The sequence below is a fragment of the Hemiscyllium ocellatum genome, chromosome 17 (genome assembly GCF_020745735.1).
Source record: "Hemiscyllium ocellatum isolate sHemOce1 chromosome 17, sHemOce1.pat.X.cur, whole genome shotgun sequence".
Classification (NCBI taxonomy): Eukaryota; Metazoa; Chordata; class Chondrichthyes; order Orectolobiformes; family Hemiscylliidae; genus Hemiscyllium; species Hemiscyllium ocellatum.
The window spans coordinates 54,921,969-54,940,169 of record NC_083417.1 but is presented as its reverse complement, the minus strand read 5'-3'; the positions used below and the strand labels follow the sequence as shown (position 1 = coordinate 54,940,169).

Here is an 18,201-nt window from a genome sequence, read left to right as displayed (position 1 = left end):
CTTCAGAATATATACCAACCTATTCCTAGATGCTCCAAAGATGCTGCCAGACCTGTTGAGTTTTTCCAGCAATTTCTATTTTTGTTTCTGATTTCTAGCATTCGCAGTTCTTTGGTTTGTTTTGTTTTAAAAAAACAAATCCTGGTGAATCTCCTCTGTACCCCTTCCAGTGGAATCAAATCTTTCCTATAGTGTGGTGACCAGACCTGCATATAGTACTTCAACTGCGGCCTCACCAAGTTCTGTACATCCCATACATGACCTCTTATAATCTGTGTCTCAACTGAATGTTTTTGCAAGTGTTCCAAATGCCTCCTTAACTACCCTATTAACCTGTCATGTCACCTTCAGGGTTCTGTGGAAAAGTATCCTAAGATCCCTGTGTTCCTCTGAGCTTCCTGGTGCCCTCCCTTTCATTTGGTACTCCCTTGTCTTATTCCTTCTTCCAAAATACATCACTTCACATTTGTCAGGGTTAAATTCCATCTACCACTGATCTGCCCATTTGACCAAACCATTTATATCCTCCTATAACCTAAGACTTGCAAGTGACTTAGTAGTAGATAAGATAATGAAGAAGGCCTTTGGTATGCATGCCTCTATTGGTCAGTGCATTGAGGATAGGAGTTGGGAGGTCATGTTGCGGCTGTACAGAAGATTAGTTAGACCACTTTTGGGGTACTGCATTCAATTCTGGTCTCTCTATCCAAAGGAAGTTGTGAAACTTGAAGAGGTTCCGAGAAGATTTACAAGGATATTGCCAGGGTTCGAGGGTTTGAGCATTAGAGAGAGGCTGATTGGCTGAGGCCATTACCCTGGACACTGTTTATGTGCTGTATAACTATAACTCTATGACCTTCCTCCTCACTGTCAACTACCTGGCAAATCTTCGTGTCATCACAGATTTATCTATCTCCCCCTCAGTGTTCTTGTCCACATCATTTACAAATGTCATGACTAATAAGGGACCCAGTCCTGATCCCTATGGAACACCACTGCACACCGGGCTGAAGTCACACAAATAGCCTTTCACCACCTTCTGCCTCCTGCTACGAAGCCAATTTGTCTCCAACTTGCCAAGTTTCCTGGATCTCGTGACGTTTTACCTTCTTTATCAGTTTCCCATTTAGGAGTTTGCCAAAAGCTTTACTGAAATCCATATAACCTACATCAACTACACTATGCTCATCTACACACTTAGTTACTCCTTGAAATATTCAATCAAATTCTTGAGGCACAACCTCCCCCTGACAAAGCCATGCTGACTATTTCTGATCAAATGGTGCCTCTCTAAATGGAGATTAATCTTCCAATTCATTATTTGCTTCAATCTTTTTTCTACCACTCCATGTGAGGCTCACTGGTCTGTGGTTTCCTGCTCTATCTCTGCCATCTTTCTTGAAAAGTAGAACCACATTAGTTCTCCTCTAGCCCATGGACATCTCCGCTGTGGCTAGGAACAGTTTAAAACTTCGGGTCTTCTCTTGTCTCCCATAGCAAACTGTGATACAGCTCATCCAGATCTGGGGATTTTTAAACACATCAATACCTCCAAAACAGAGGTCTCAGCACTAGAGCCTCAGCTTATCTTTCTTATCTCAACTTCTCAAGAGACCAGTGATTAGAAACTACTTTGAGGTGATGGCTTTGAGTAATTTGACTGTGGTTGTATTTCTTTATTTCCAACCTTGCACTGATTGGAAAAATTTGGTTCTTGGCTAGCTGAAATGGAAGAGAAAAAAATGAAAAGGAAAACTGACCAAGTACAGAATTGTGATGAGAGGAGTGGAGAAAGTCAGCATGTTTACATATCTGCAGCTTGTCAGAAGAGATTGGGATGAGAGCAGAAGGCAGAATCAGAAGGTACCATCACCAGCAATTTAGGTTCCACTATTCACCCCAGAGAACTTCAACAATGCCCTTCACCTGATGGCCAATGCTGCCTTTGTCATGGGTATCAAAATGTGAAGGCACAAATATGCTTCTGAAGTTATTGGCCTGCTGTTATGTGGAAGTTGTGGCAGCAAGAGAGAAGTTTGCAATTGTGTATCCTACAATCTGTTACATCCTATTGCTTTTCTGGTTGATTAGTTTGCCCCGGCTTGTGTGCAAGCTTGGAGATGTGGATATCAATCTTGAAGCAGTGCTCAGTGTTTAGTGACAGAAGAGCTTTTGAATTGAATGGTTAACCGTTGATTAATAGCGACGGAGAAGTAAAGAATGGGGTCAAAAAGTATGGCGCTGGAAAAGCACAGTAGGTCAGGCAGCATATGAGGAGCAGGAGAGTCAACATTTCAGGCATTGGCCCTTAATCACATCCTAATGAAGCGTTTATGCCTGAAACATCAACACTCCTGCTTGTCAGTTGCTGCCTGACCTGCTGTGCTTTTCCAGCACCACAGTTTTCAACTCTGATCTCCAGCATCTGCAGTCCTCACTTTCTCCAAGCAAAGAATGGAGCAATGGTTGAGGGTAACAGTGCAATTTATAGATATACATTTGAAGATGAGATTTTTCACCATTTTAGCTTGTGTCAGGTCTTCTGCACTACATCCATGTTCATGGACCAACATTTTTGCAACACTTTGTTCCCATTGCCTTCCAAACATATGTTGTGAATTGCCTCTGGCCAGCACATCAAACTGCACCTGGATGATTTCTCTTTCCCTTTCCATCAAGATCTTTCGTGATTAGTCTGAGAACCTTGTTGCTCAGTATGTTGCCTGTTCAGACATTGTTCATATCACAAATTAACTTTTGAATAATCACTGATCACTTCTCGCAGTTACAGTGCATTCATCCTTAACAGCTACAAGCAGCTTTTAAGAAGTCCTGGCCACTCAATATCATGGTCCATACTGGTATGGCAACCAGTGAACACTAAAAACATATTAAAAGAGCACCAATTTAACATGTTGCCTGTAATGCAATTAATAGATACAAAATAATCATGTACCCCATGCCAACACCTGTTTTCAAGGGTTGATCAGTTTATCCTCCAGGGAGTTATAGAGAATATCAGAGGTAGATAAACAAAATGTTAATCTGGGGTTATAGGATTTGGAGTCATGCTAAATAAACTTTCTCTTCAAGGGACATCAAGGACATTTGCAACAGAGTGCAGAAGTAGGGGGGTAAGATTGATAAATGTCTGGCTGGAAAGATAGTGCAGGACAGAGGACTTTAGAGGCCTGGGACTCTGAGGAAAATAGCAGCTGGACAAACGCAGGCAGATTGAGACTGAATTCATTGCAAGGCATTTTTGCCAGTGTTTTACACTGACTTGTCAGTACTTTGGGAACCAACAGAGAATTTAGACTTTGAATTACCCAAATGTATGTATTAGTGAAGGGTGGGGCGGTGTCCTGGAATATATTCAGCAGAGAATACCAGAGTTCACAAAATATTTGGAGATACAGTTGTCACTAGTGTGGAGAATAACAAGTTCATAGGTAAAGTCAGTGTGAGGGAGAAATAAATTAAGTTGAAACAGAGTTTACATGCATGTATGTAAATGCACAGGCATAATGAATAAGGTTGAGGAGTTACAGATGCAAATTGCCATGTGGAATTATGATGTTGTGGCAGTAACAGAGACCTGCATCAAGGAAGGGCAAGACTGGATGTTTAATATTCTTCGGTATAAGTTGCTCAGGATCGATAGAAAAGAATGAATGGAAGCAATATTGGATAAGGAGAGCATTGTAGAGCTGGAGAAAGAGGATCTCGCAGGGTTGCAAGGAGGTGTTCTAGGATGAGTGGATTTAGATAGAGGTAAGGAATAAAAAGGTTACAATTATATTGTTTGGTGTACTCTTTAGATTACCAACTACTGGAAGAATGTAGAGGAACGTATTCCTCGACAGAGGGCCGGTCTGGGAACTTTTGCATGGAATCTGAGCAGATAGGGGAAGCCCTAAATGAGTTTTCTGCTTTGGTTTTCACTAAGGAAAGGGATATTGTTGTGAATGAGAACTTTGAGGAGCTGGGAAACAGGCTTGAACAGATCAAGATTGATGAAGTTGATGTGCTGAAACTTTTGGCAAACGTTAAGATTGACAAGTCCCCAGCGCCAGACCAGATTTATCCTAGGTTGTTCCCCGAAGTGAGAAAGGAGGTTTCTAGGCTGCTGACAAAGATCTTTGATTCCTCACTGTCCACGGGAGTTATACCGGAGGATTGGAGGAAGGCAAATGTTGATCCTCTTTTCAAGATGGGGAATAGGGCAATTACAAACCGGACAGTATTGTGTCTGTGGTTTTGGAAAGAATTCTGAGGGATAGGATTTATGACTATTTAGAAAAGCATAGCAGTCAGTATGGCTTTGTGAGGGGCTGGTCATGCCTCACAAATCTTACTGAGTTCTTTGAGGAGTTGATGAGACAGGTCAACAAAGATTGAGCAGTGGATGTGGTGTACATAGACTTCAGCAAGGCATTTGATACGGTTTCCCATGGAAGGCGCATAATGTCAGGTGATATGGGATACAGGGAGATTTGGCTAGCTGGATTCAGAATTGTTTGGCCGGCAGAAGGAAGAGAGTGATTGTAGATGGAAAGTATTCTGCCTGGAGGTCAGTGGTGAGTGGTGTCCCGCAGGGCTCTGTTCTTGGGCCTCTGCTCTTTGTAATTTTTGTAAATGACTTGGATGAGGAGGTTGAGGGATGGGTTAGTAAATTTGCTGATGACACAAAGGTTGAAGGTGCCATTGATGGTATCGAGGGCTATTGCAGGCTGCAGCGTGACATAGGATGCAGAGCTGGGCTGAGAAATGGCAGATGGAACTTAACCTGGATAAATGCGAAGTGATGCATTTTGGAAGGTCGAACTTGAATGCTGAATATAGGATTAAAGACAGGATTATTGGCAGTGTAGAGGAACAGAGAGGTCTTGGTGTACAAGTGCATTGATCCCTCAAAGTTGCCACCCTAAAAGTGGATAGGGTTGTTAAGAAAGCATATGGTGCATTGGCTTTCATTAACAGGGAGATCAAGTTTAAGAGCTGCGAGGTTTTGCTGCAACTCTACAGGACTCCTGAATATTATGTCCAGTTCTGGTCGCTCCATTATAGGAAAGATACGGAGGTTTTGGAGAAGGTGCAAAGAAGGTTTACCAGGATGCTGCCTGAACTGGAGGGCTTGCTTATGAAGAGAGGTTGACTAAGCTCGGACTTTTCTCACTGGAAAGAAAGAAGAAGAGAGGTGACCTAATTGAGGTATAAAAGGTAATGAGAGGCATGGATAGAGTCGATAGCCAGAGACCTTTCCCCAAGGCAGGAATGACTGGCACGAGGGGTCATAGTTTTAAGATATTAGGAGGAAGGTATAGAGGAGACGTCAGAGGTAGGTTCTTTACGCAGAGAGTTGTGAATGCATAGAATGCATTACCAGCTGTGGTGGTGGAAGCAGAGTCATTAGGAACATTTAAGCAACTGCTGGACATGCACATGGACAGCAGTGCATTGAGGGGTGCGTAGGTTAGGTTATTTTAGATTAGGAATAATCCTCAGCACAACATCATGGGTCAAAGGGCCTGCTTTATGCTGTACTTTTCCATGTTCTATATCTGCAGATATGCAACATTTTAGAATAGATGTATTGGGGGACTTTTAATTACCCAAATATATACTGGGATACTGATAACGTATGAAAACATAAGAAATAGGAGCAGGAGTAGGCCATCTAGCCCATCAAGCTTGCTCTGCCATTCAGTAAGATCATGGTTTGATCTTTCAGTGGGCTCTACTCCATTTATCTGCCTGCTCATCATAACCCTTAGTTCCTTTATTGTTCAAAAATCTATCTATCTTTGCCTTAAAAACATTCAATAAGGTAGCCTCAACTGTTTCACTGGGGATGGAATTCCATAGATTAACAACCCTTTAGGTGAAGAATTTCCTCCTCAACTCAGTCTTATATCCACTCCCCCTTATTTTGAAGCTATGCCCCCTGGTTCTAGTTTCATCTGCCAATGGTAACTACCTCTCTGCTTCTGTTTTATCTATTCCTTTCATAATGTTGCATGTTTCTATAAAATCCCCCCTCATTCTTCTAAATTCCAGTAAGTATCATCCCAGTCTACTCAGTATCTCCTCATAAGCCAATCCTCTCAACTCCAGAATCAACCTAGTGAATCTTTCCAGTGCCGGTATATCCTTTCTCCAATGAGGAAATCAAAACTGTACACGGTTCTGCAGGTATGGCCTCACCAGTACCCAATGCACTTGCATCATTGCCCCTCTTTTTTTAAATTCCATTCCTCTAACAATGAAGGACAATGTTTCATTTGCTTTCTTAATTATCTGCTGCCGCTGCAAACTAACCTTTTGTAATTCATACACAAGGACAACTAGGTCCTTGTGCACAGCAATGTGCTGCAATTTTTCATCATTCAAATAATAGTTCATTTTGCTGTTTTTTAAACCAAAATGGATGACCTCACCTTTACCTATATTGTATTCCATCTTTGCCCACCACTTAGCCTATCTACATCCCTCCTTCAGACTTTCAGTGTCCTCTGCACAGTTTGCTATACCATTCATCTTAGTGTCATCTGCAAACTTTGACGCACTATGTTTGGGCCCCACCTCTAAATCATCTATGTAAATTGTAAACAATTGCAGACCACTAGCCTCTGATCGCCAATGAGAAAAATATCCATTAATCCCCAATTTTTGCTTTCTGTTACTTAACCAATCTTCTGTCCATTTTAATACATTATCTGTAAAGCCATGTTACTAAGCAAGTGTTCCTAGAATGTACTCTGGAGAATTTCCTACAACATGAGTCCGATTCAACAAGAAAGCATGCATTGTTGGACTTGGTGCTTGGAAATGAGCTGGGCCAAGTGAAACAAGTCGAGGTGAGGAAGACAGTGAACATTATATAATTAAGTTGAGGATGGCAGAGATGACATGCGGCAATCCAGAACTAGAAAAATTAGTTGGCAGAGAGCTGACTTCAGTTGGGGCAACAGCAGGGCTGGGCAGGATTGGAACAAAAAGTTGTTGAGGAAAAGGTTGACAGAGATCGGAGAAAAGGGCATGAACAGTTGTTAAATGAATACTTTGCATTATCCTTACAAAAGAAGAGAATGCTGTTAAGGCCATGGCCATAAGGAAGGAAACTCTGTTACGAGAAGGGTTCAAAATTATTATGGAATAAATTTTAAGTTGTTAGATTTGACACAGTGCCAGGAACAGATGAGATGCATCCCAGGATTTTGAAGGACGTAAGGATAGAAATTGAGGGGAAACTGGCCATAATCTTCAGCATTCTTGAACTTGGGGGAGATGCTAGTAGACTGGACAGTTGCAAACATCATGGCCTTGAACAAGAAAAGTTCTAAGGATAATCTCAGCAGTTATAGACCAGTTGGTTTAACTTTGGGGGAATGGAAGCTTTTAGTGACAATTTTTCAGGATTTAATCAGTAGTCACATGGAAAAAGGTGGGTTAATTATGAAGAGTCAGAAAGGTTTTCTAAAGGGGAAATCATGTTTAACTAACTTTCTGGAGCATTTTGAAATGAAGCAGAAGTTGTTATGATGTACATGAATTTCCAGGAGCATTTGATACAATGCCACACAACAGCTTTGTGAGGAAAGTAATAGTTTAGGGTATAAAAGGGGTTTAATATAAAATTTGCTGAGTGATAAGAAACAGTGAATGGTCAGTGGATTGTTTTGGGGCTGGGGGAAGGTTTGCAGTGGAGCTCCCCTCGTGTTGGTATGAGGACCCATGCTATTTTGGTGTACGTTATCAGTCTGGATCATGGTGTACAGGAGATAATTTTAAAGACTGCAGATGATACAAAACTTGGACAGATTTTAACCTGTGAGGAGGAATTCCAAAAGGACATTGACAAGTCCATAAAGTAGGCAGATTGAGGTTCAATGCAGAAAAATGTGAGGTGATACTTTAGTACAAAGAATATTGAATGACAATATAAAATAGGAGGTACAATTCAAAAGGGTGTTCAAGAGCAGAGAAATCTGGGTCTGTATGTGCAAAGATCATGCAAGTAGCAGGTCAATTGGAGAAAGCAGTGCATACAGCATGCATTTGCCTTGGCTTTATTAATTGGGGCATAGAGTACAAGATCAAGGAGGTGATGTTGTATGTGTGTAAGGTACTTGTTAGACCTCAGCCAAATATTTTGTACAGTTGTGGGTACCACATAATAGCAAAGATGTGAATGCATTGGAGAAAGCATAGATGCAATTTATAAGAATATTTCCAGAAATGAGAACCTTCAGTTATGAGGATTGATTGAAGAATTTGGGAACGCACAGAAGAAGGCTGAGAAGAGATTCTATAGAGGTTTTCAAAATCACGAGTGGGCTGGATAGAATAGATAGAGAGAAGCTTTTTCTGCTTGTCGAAGGAATGAGAATGAGGTCTGAAGTGATGTACAAAGAAGCAAAAGTGATGTGAGAAGCTTTCTCACATAGTGAGTAGTTTCGGTACGAAATGCCCTATAGAAATGTGGTGGAGGCAAGTTCAGTTGCAGCATTCAAGAGGGTATTGGATGACAATTTAGATAGAAATAGAATGCTGGGTATGTGAAGAGTGGCACTAGGTAATGATGCTACTGCAACCATAATGGGTTAAATGGCGCCCATCTGCACAGTAACACTTCTATGGCATATTCCCAATTAAAGCCTTAACCTGCAAGTGTTTAAGTAAAAAATATTCTTCATCTTGATTACTAGAAAGCTTTGATTTGATCAATGTTCTTCCTATTCTTTTTCAGCAACTGAAAGCTCAGAATCTTCTTTTCACTGTATGTCTGCCAGTGGCTCTAGTGGATCTGATAGTGGTTGCGTCTCCAGTCTCCTTCTTGAAAACCTTTCAGAAGATACAGGATCTCCATCCGATATATCAGCCTCGTATTCTTTCCCAGGATCCAAGCACAGTTCTACTACCATCTCCCCACTGGAACACAAGCCTCGTTTCTCTAACAGCCAGTATATTTCAACGGTATGTATTGTATGTATGTGTAGCCTCTGGTCATACAGCTGATACCATTTATAGTTACTTTTTCAAGTTTTAGACATCTGCGAGTTCTGCAGATACAATCTATGATGGATAATACAAAAACAGAACATGTTATAAATGTTCAGGTCCAGGAGCATTGTGCAAACAGATAACAGTTCATGTTTCAGGTCATTGAGTGACCTTTAATCAAAATTGAAAGAAATAAAAAATAATCAAGTTACATGCAATGCAGAGCTGGGAAAGCAAGGATGGAGGCAGGAAATATTAGAAGAGCAGGTCTGTGCAAGGTGGCAGAAGTGACTGAATTGGTAGGAGAATTGATGGTGCAAGGTAAGAGATGGTAATAATACAAAGAAACAAAAGATGAGTCTAGACAAGTTAAAATGGCAGAAGCAAAAACATTACCAGTATCTGCTGTGCAAAAGATAGGAGCAGTAGTAATGATCTAAATTTATTAAGTCCAAAAGTTTGCAAAATTCCTGATCAATAAATGGGGTACTGTTCCAGTGAAGTTCAGCGAACAGCTTAGGAGGCTGAGAAGACCTGAGGTTCAGAGCTATGTGTGTGAACTGAATGGAGGTGTTCAGCAAAAACAGCATCTGTCCTGTGTTTGTATCTCATGTTGTTAAGAGAAGAACTGGAGGAAGTGGCAGTGTCTCTGAATGTCTGGCATGGTGCTGAAGGACTGTTAAGGCTGTGCTGTTTTTGAAAAGGGGAGAAAGGCCTAGTAATTAGCCTACCTTCAGTGGTGACATGTTTGTGAGAAAAACTTGAAGGATGGTATTGATCACAATTTTGAAACAGGTTAACTAGGGAAAGTCAGCAGAAACTTAGAAAAGTAAGGTCACATCTGGCTAACACAATGGAATTTTCTGAGGATGTAACAAGGAAAGTTGATGATGGAGAGTAATTGATGTGGCCTACACGAATTTCAGCAAGAATTCACATTGCAGACTGATCAGAAAGGTAAAAGTTCATGGAATCTAAGGAAAATTGAGAAATTGCATCTAAAATTCGCTATGGTTGGCAGGTTTAATTCTTTATAGATTTAATGAAAGACTTCTGCAGTACATTTGTCTCAGTAAGGGCAAGCACCAGAGGTCATGTTCCACATTGTACTAATGTCATGGGTAGGATAGGGAATGTGTATTAACAAGTTTGAGAAGATTTGTAGCTCAGATTGAAATTCTGGATGTAGGTTTGCTTGCTGAGCTGGAAGGTTCATTTTCATACGTTTCGTCACCATACTAGGTAACATCTTCAGTGAGCCTCCGGATGAAGCCCTGATGGTGTAGCCTGTTTTCTATCTATATGTTTGGGTTTCATTGGGTTGGTGATGTCATTTCCTGTTCTTTTCTCTGGGGGGGGAGGGAGCTGGTCAATGGGTTCCAAGTCAATCTGTTTGTTGGTAGAGTTCTAGTTGGAATGCCATGCTTCTAGGAATTCTCATGCGTGTCCTAGGATGGATGTGTTGTCCCAGTTGAAGTGGTGTCCTTCCTCATCTGTATGTAAGGATACTAGTGAGAGAGGGTCATGTCTTTTTATGGCTAGTTGATGATCGTGTATCTAGTGGATAGTTTTCTACCTGTTCGTCCAATGTCGTGTATGTTACAGTTCTTGCCAGGTACTTTGTAAATGCCATTAGTTTTGCTTGTTGTCTGTATGGGGTCTTTCAATTTCATTAGTTGCTGTTTTAGTGTGTTGGTGGGTTTGTGGGCTACCATGATGCAATAGTCTGGCAGTCGTTTCAGACGTGTCTTTGATGTAGGGGATAGTGGCTACGGTTTCTGGACGTGTTTTGTCTGCTTGTTGGAGTTTGTTGCTAAAAAAAACCCAAACAAGCAGACAAAACATGTCCAGAAACACATTAGGCTCAATGAAGATGTTATCTAATATGGTGACGAAACATCTGAAAATGAACTTTCCAGCTCACTGAGCAAACCGGCATCTGGAATGTGTGTAATTTAGGGATTTAAGTAGAAAATTAGTGAACAAGATCTCTAATAGCCTTTGGATTACTACCAGTGTCATGTGCAAATAAGTACAGAAAAAGGAAGATAAGACAGATAATTGAATGTATGGAAAGATGATGCAGAAGGGAGGGCTTTAGATGAAACAGTGGGACTGGCTCTGAGGGCAGTGGTACCTGTAACAAACCAGAAAGGTTGAACCTGAACAGACTGGGACCAAGTTTCTTGCAGAGCATTTTGCTATTGCAGTTGGGAAGGATTTGAACACCTCAGCAAGGATGTGAGAACTAGGAGACAATACTAGGAGGGTAGACAAAATGCTGGGAGAGCTAGAAAGCACTAGCATAGAGAATTGTAAGTAGATTGAGTTAGATTAAGTGGGAAAGTAATGTAGACTAAATCAAAGATATACCATATATAAGTGAAGCATAGAATAATAAATAAGATTGGGGAGTTACAAGCACAGTTTGCATTTTGGATCATGATTATGTGCTGATAATGGAGGCTTGCTTAAGGAAGGGATGTCAATAATTGTGGTTACAAGGTGTTCAGAAAAAAATAAAAAAAGGAGGGAGATTTTTAGATAAGGAGAGCATTGCAGTACCATAGAAAGATGTTACTGAGTGTTCAAGGACAAAATTAGTTTAAGAGAATTATGCAATTATGTTGCTCAATGTAATCTGTAGACCACTAACTAGTGGGAAGGATGTAAAGGAACAAACTTGCAAAGAAATTACAGCAAGGTGTAAACATCATGTCTCAGTTAACCTAGGGGACATTAATTATCCATGCTGGGATAGGGATTAGTGTAAGGGGCTGAAGGACCAATGTTCCTAGATTGTGTCCAGAAAAACTTCCTACCCCAGTATATGTCTAGCCCATCAAGAAAGGAAGCACTGCTAGACCTAGTTCTTGGGAATGAAGTAGGCCAAACAGGTGAAGTGACAGTGGAGGAACATCTAAGGGAGTCTGATATTTGTATCATAAAGGTTAGGATATCATTGGTGAATTCAGAGTAACAATTTACACCTGGAAGTGTGGATTTTAATATGAGCTGGTCTGATTGACTAGGATTAAAGGATGGTGGAAGAAGCAGTTGAAGATTGGACTACCCTCAAAGAGGAGGTGATTTGGGTGTGAACAAATGATATTCCTCCAAAGGGAAAGATAGGACAAAAGTGCAGAGTTCTCTAGCTGACAAGGGAAGTGGAAATTAAGTTAAAGAATAATGAATGTGATTATGACAGGTATTTGGTAATAAAGACAGTTGAGATCAGATACTTCAGTTACAAGGAAATATTGGAGAAATTGGGGCTTCTTTTGTCAAGGGGAGATGTCTATGAGGAGATTTGGTAGAAATTTTCAAAACCATGAAGGGTCTGGACAGAGCAGACAAGAAGAAACTGTTTCCATTCATAAACAGATTGAAAACCAGAGGACAGAATTTTGAAGTGTTTTGCAAAACAAGCAAAATACTACACCATTAGTAGTTGGAACATCAAAAAAATAGGAGCAGGAGTAGGCCATCTGGCCCTTCCAGCCTGCTCTGCCATTCAATACGATCATTGCCGATCTTTTCATGGACTCTGCTCCACTTATCCGCCCTCTCACCACACCCCTTAATTCTTCTACTATTCAAAAAATTATCTATCTCACCTTTTAAAAATGTTCAATGGGGAAGCTTCAACTACGTCACTAGGCATGGAATTCCACAGATTCACATCCTCTAAGTGAAGAATTTCCTTCTCAATTTGGTCCTAAATCTGCTCCCCCACAATTCTGAGGTTATGCCCTTTTGTCTTAATTTCACCCACCAGTGGGAACATCCGTTCTACTTCTATCTTATCTATTCCCTTCGTAATTTTATGTTTCTATAAGATTCCTCCCTCATTCTTCTAAGTTCCAATGAATATAATCCCAATCTATTCAGTGTCTTCTCATATGCCAACCACCTCAACTCCAGGGTCAACCTGCTTTGTATCCCCTCTAATGCTAGTATATCCTTTCTCAAGTAAGGAAACCAAAACAGCATGCAGTACACCAGGTTTGGCTCACCAGCACCTGATACAGCTGCAACATAACCTCCCTGCCTTTAAACTTACTCCCTTTAGCATTGAAAGACAAAATGCAATTTGCCTTCTTAATTATCTGTTGTACTTGCAGACCAGCCTTCTATCATGCATGCACAAGGACACCAAGGTCCCTTTACACAGCAACATGCTGCAATATTTTACCATTCAAATAACGCTATTATCAGTCTGAGTCTGAATGCACTACTTGGTAATGTGGTGAAGGCATGTTCACTTGAGGCATTCAAGAGAACATTGAATGATTATTTAAATAAAAACATGCAGAGTTACAGGGAAAAGGCAAGAAATTGGTATTCAGTTAAATGATCAGATTGGCAGTGCAAATAAGATGAGCTGAATGACATCTTTCTGCACCATTACAATTCTGAAATACTGGTTAGAAAAACTGGTGTAGGAGTCAATCCTTGTTATATTTCTCCTCATAATTTAATTCTTGTCAATTCAGCATTGCACCCAACACTAATGAGCTTTCTCTATTCTCTGGATAAACAATGTACTATCCGGTTCAAAATGCTACGCAGAACCTTTGGATATTTTTAGTCTTTTCAATTATAGCATTGTCAACTGACTGCTAAAGCTTCAAAGAATCTAATTGGATACTTGGGCATTATCTGCATTTTCTCAAATCTTTAAGGTAACTAAGTTTGTCAGACACAGCATCTTGGTGTAAATCCATTTTGTCTCTTTTTATATTATTGCTTTTATATCTTTTATACGATTAGATGTTGCTCACTTAATTACCAAGATATTAATATGAAGCTAAAGGGCCTGGATTTGGCAGCAACAGATTTCACAGGATATAATTTTTATTTACATTTTAAAATGCTACTTTTAAACATGGGTTTCTTTCTAGTGCTCAGTCAAACAATGTATTTGAACAGTTAAAGGACAGACCTTTAATCTAGCACACTCTAACACAATTGTAATCACTATAATTTGACCTTGAGTGTGAAATTTATGTGATTAGAGAATGGAAATGTCCAATTACTTGGGGTGAAGAAGATTGGGATTGTGATTTACTATTTTGCCAATAGACTTTTTAGAAAAAATACAGTTACAGGTGTTTAGGACTTGGTGTCAATGTCAATCTGTGCATCTGCTCTGTCGATGCTGCTTCGTGCCACTTAACAGTGTCAACCCATGCCTGAAGAAACTGATGGTATGAAATTTTAATTCATCCCTGCTTTCCTTTTAGTGTTGGTTGTTAACAGCTTTTGCTAACCTATCATTCTACTTTTCTTCAGCAGAAATCAGACCAAATTACCGTACGCCCATCTACAATGGTATAAGCATAGCTGTGCTTTCTGTCCTGCCTTGTCTAAGTAAGTGAGGTGTTGCTTTCCTGCTTTATTTGTTCAGTATTTTTCCTCTTTAACACTCTCTTATCTTTGATTTACCAAAGCTTGATTGCTTGCTATTTCCCTTAAATACTTTGCATGTTGATACAACTCACATACAAGTCAAAAGCAACAAAATTTCCAATTTTTGAGTCATCACAAATCACTTGTTTATTAAAGCAATAGGACTTTGTTTACCACAATGATGATAAACTTTTTTCTCTTAGGGATCGTGTGTTTGTAGAATTTTCTTCCCCAGACATCAGTGATGACAGAGTCATTGAATATTTTTAAGGCAGAGTGAGACATATTATCAATGGGAAATTCCTGTGAATACTTCAGTCACAAGAGATGCTTAATTTTATGTACAAATTGCATTACTGATAAATTTAAGAGAGCTAATACGTCTGAGTTAGTATGATCCTGGTTGATGGAATTACTGGACATGTCAGATCCCAGAATGAAATCTGGCTTGATAAACTATAATTTTTATCTTCCCTTTTATCTATTTTAGAGTCATTGAATATATTCGTAAAAGGCAGCCAATCTACTTTTAAGAAAATGATTTACATGTTTATTATATAAATGAGAAGGTACTATGTAGTGTAATAGACAAGAATTATTGGAGCAATGTTGTTATAAATAGCCATCCTTAAATATTTTATAGACACTCAAACCTCAGTGAAGGGTCATCCCTATTGCAAGCCTAAAGTTTATTGTTTAGATGACACAGTTGTAGTCAGTTTCCTTTAGGCAATTTCTTTGTGTTCACTTAATGCTACTTTCTTTTGTTATTGAGACTCTTAAAACAAGCTCTAAAATTCACTTAATGTGGTTCCGTCTTCAATTACTGTGTAGAATATCTTCCTCTCTGACACCTCCACAGCTTTTTTTTTAAGAATATATTCGAGGCTTGACTGTCTGGAACTGCTACTGCACATGGACTTCTTCTATCTATATGAACACGTTTCTGGCCATCTTTCCTCTTGTTTTTCTGAGTTGTAAAAGCTTGAGTCAGCAAACATGATGGTTTGTTAGTCATTAGCTTAAATCATGTGATTTCTTGTAAATATTGTTTTGAATATTATACAAACTGACTTTTCAACTGTTCTTTAAAACAAAATTGACCTTCATAAAACTGAAAACTAAAATCCCTTTTTTTCCACATTGGAACCTAGATTTCCAAATGTATTACAAGACTTTGTTATTATTGAAAGCAAGCCTGCTTTTAAAATCATATGTTTTGTTTCTTTTTTAATATGTACTACTTTGCTGTGCTTCAAGTTACCAAAGTTACCTGGCACATTTCAAGCAGAATTTTAACAGCTTGAAATGTTTATAGCACCTAGAATGATGGGTAAATCAAATAAATAAGTGTAGGATCAATTCAGAATTGAAAGAGTAGAAGTTTTTGTTATATAAAAACTAATAAGGGTTTTTATAATGATTATCTCATTACTTTTAATTACTAGTGAACGATTTTTTTATGGTACAAACTAGTCCAAAATTGATAACTTGTATCGAAAACGAGAATATCGCATTGGCATAGTAGTGAAGCTCTTCTGAGATTGAACTTACATACACGCAGACAAAATATCCTGTATACTCATATATAGGTCGAGTTTTGAAGACTGTTTGAAAGCTGAAATTAGGGGTTGACTAATACACAAGGTATTGTTTTTGAGGGGATGAAACTCTTGCTTGGCATGAGTCAAAGAATGGACAAATGAGCCAGATCAACAACAAAACGAAAAAGAATTATGGCCATTATTGAATATTTATCTGCAAAATAACTGTCTCCATTCTGCCTGCTAAGGTAGAACGGTACTTTTGTGTGATATTCCAGTTACCAGTACCATAAAGTGCATGCAGTCTACACATATGTACAAAAGTTACTGGGCATACCGGCAGGTGGTCAGGCCATCTACCGAGGGTATTTGTACAACACACCATTCATGGTCAGGAAGTGACCACTGAAAAACTAGGGTCAACTTATACACGAGATATATGAAAAATACCAGATTGTTTGGCCAAAAATAAGGGGGTCGAGTTACAGTCCTGCTGTAACGAACTATATTGCTGGCAATTAGAAATCGTTTTTTGGCAATATTCCTCACTTTGAGCAGAAAATTAAACAACTTTTTCTCAATATATTGTCTTTTGTAATTTTTTGTGATATTTACTGCCTTGTTTTAATATGTATTTTCCATTAGGTTTAACACATCTTTGGTATTCTGCATGTTACATGAAGACATGCGTAACCCTTAAAGAGCCATTGAAGAGTAGAACATCAGCTTTCCACATACTTTATACATAACACCAAAACAGAATGTGATGTGGTTGGTACTCCTTAGAATTTTTTATAATTTTTGTGCAATCGTCATATTCTGGTAAATTGGAAGACTGTGTGGCTGAGAGGCTTTGACCATTGGACATTGCATTTTATTTTTCCTTGCAGTTCACATATTTGGCCGATTATATGACATTGCTATTAGCTAGTAAATCGATAACATTTGCCCAAATTGAGCAATTAGACACACTGTAAATATTAGTTACCATTTCTGTGCAAATCTTGTATTTTGTTTGATCAGAGCAATTTACATACGCGTTGATTGTTAGCTATTTCTCGTGTGTTGCATAAGATGCATTTGATAACTTAGTTGCTTTATTGGATTAAGATGGTTAAATAAGGCTTCCTTTCGCAAATTAAAACGTTAATTGCCACATTGGCTAAGGGTAGCCTGTTGACCAGCATTAATAATAAAATGGTGTGGTGAGACTAACAAGATACTGAAGACAGAGGAGTTTTGCAGCACCTATTCAACAGTTAAATGTAGTGCATTTTTTTCACTAAATATTTGTTTCTGTAAAATCTGTGAATAATGTATCTAGCACAAGTGGTGCTGGGTTTATTTTGGGCAAGAAAAATAAATTTTAATTTCTTTCTGATATTACTTAACTAAATAGAGAAATCATAAGTGCCATTGGTAATTTCAAAACATTGATTTAACTTGCTGAGAGAAAAGTTAGCATTTGCTGTCATGTAATGTTGTTTACTATGCTTCTACACGTGGGCATTTTCAGTATTTAATAAATATCACCAGTTTTGTTTCAATCTTTATTCACAAATCTTGAATGAACAAAATTTCATTTGATAAAATTGTTGGAGTGAAACAAGAGTGGATCAAATACAAATTAACAAAGTATCAAATTTATAAAATTTTTATCTAAGCTTACAAAGTTTGAACTATATTAAATAATTTCATTTTATTTAACTATAAGAATTCGTTTGGGCTGACAAATATGACAAGTATTGCTACTTGCTGCGCAACCATTGTTCACAGTGAAATATAATTAATAGTTATTCCAGAAAGATTCTGCACACCAGCCATTCTCAATGTGGCATGCTGAACCACCCTACTTAGAGAGCAGGTTGCTACCAACTGCATATTGTCTTTCTGCATTATGTACTCAAGTTAAAACTCAGTATGCCATTGAGGAAACCATAACAAAGTTCTGGCTGAACAGACCACTGGCCATTTGTGCACTGTTGTTTTTAGTATGGATGGGTTGCGAAACAACATGTAGTTCAGGCTAGCACAATTATCTTGAATACCATTAATACAAGTTCTAGGTGCCATAGTGTGAGTAAAGGGATGCTCAGCATTGAGAGGGCTTTAGTCTTCAATCATCTGGCATCTGGAACTCTAGATTAATCCTGTTAGTCAGTAAAAAAAATACACAAGTTCATTTCCATCCAGAGTATTGCTCATCAAAGCAGCAGTTTTGACAAGCAAGACATTAACT

The 18,201-nt window shown here is 38.9% G+C and overlaps 1 protein-coding gene across 1 annotated transcript in view; it reads left to right on the top strand.

Moving 5' to 3' along the window:
- LOC132824083 (puratrophin-1-like) overlaps positions 1-17,378 on the top strand; it is a 146,835-nt gene extending 129,457 nt beyond the window's left edge. The window contains exons 20-22 of the mRNA XM_060838353.1: positions 8,753-8,979; positions 14,302-14,379; positions 16,608-17,378. Of these exons, the coding sequence (XP_060694336.1) occupies positions 8,753-8,979; positions 14,302-14,346 (272 nt within the window). The 3' untranslated portion in view covers positions 14,347-14,379; positions 16,608-17,378. The remainder of the gene's footprint in view (positions 1-8,752; positions 8,980-14,301; positions 14,380-16,607) is intronic.
- Positions 17,379-18,201: the final 823 nt, after the last annotated feature.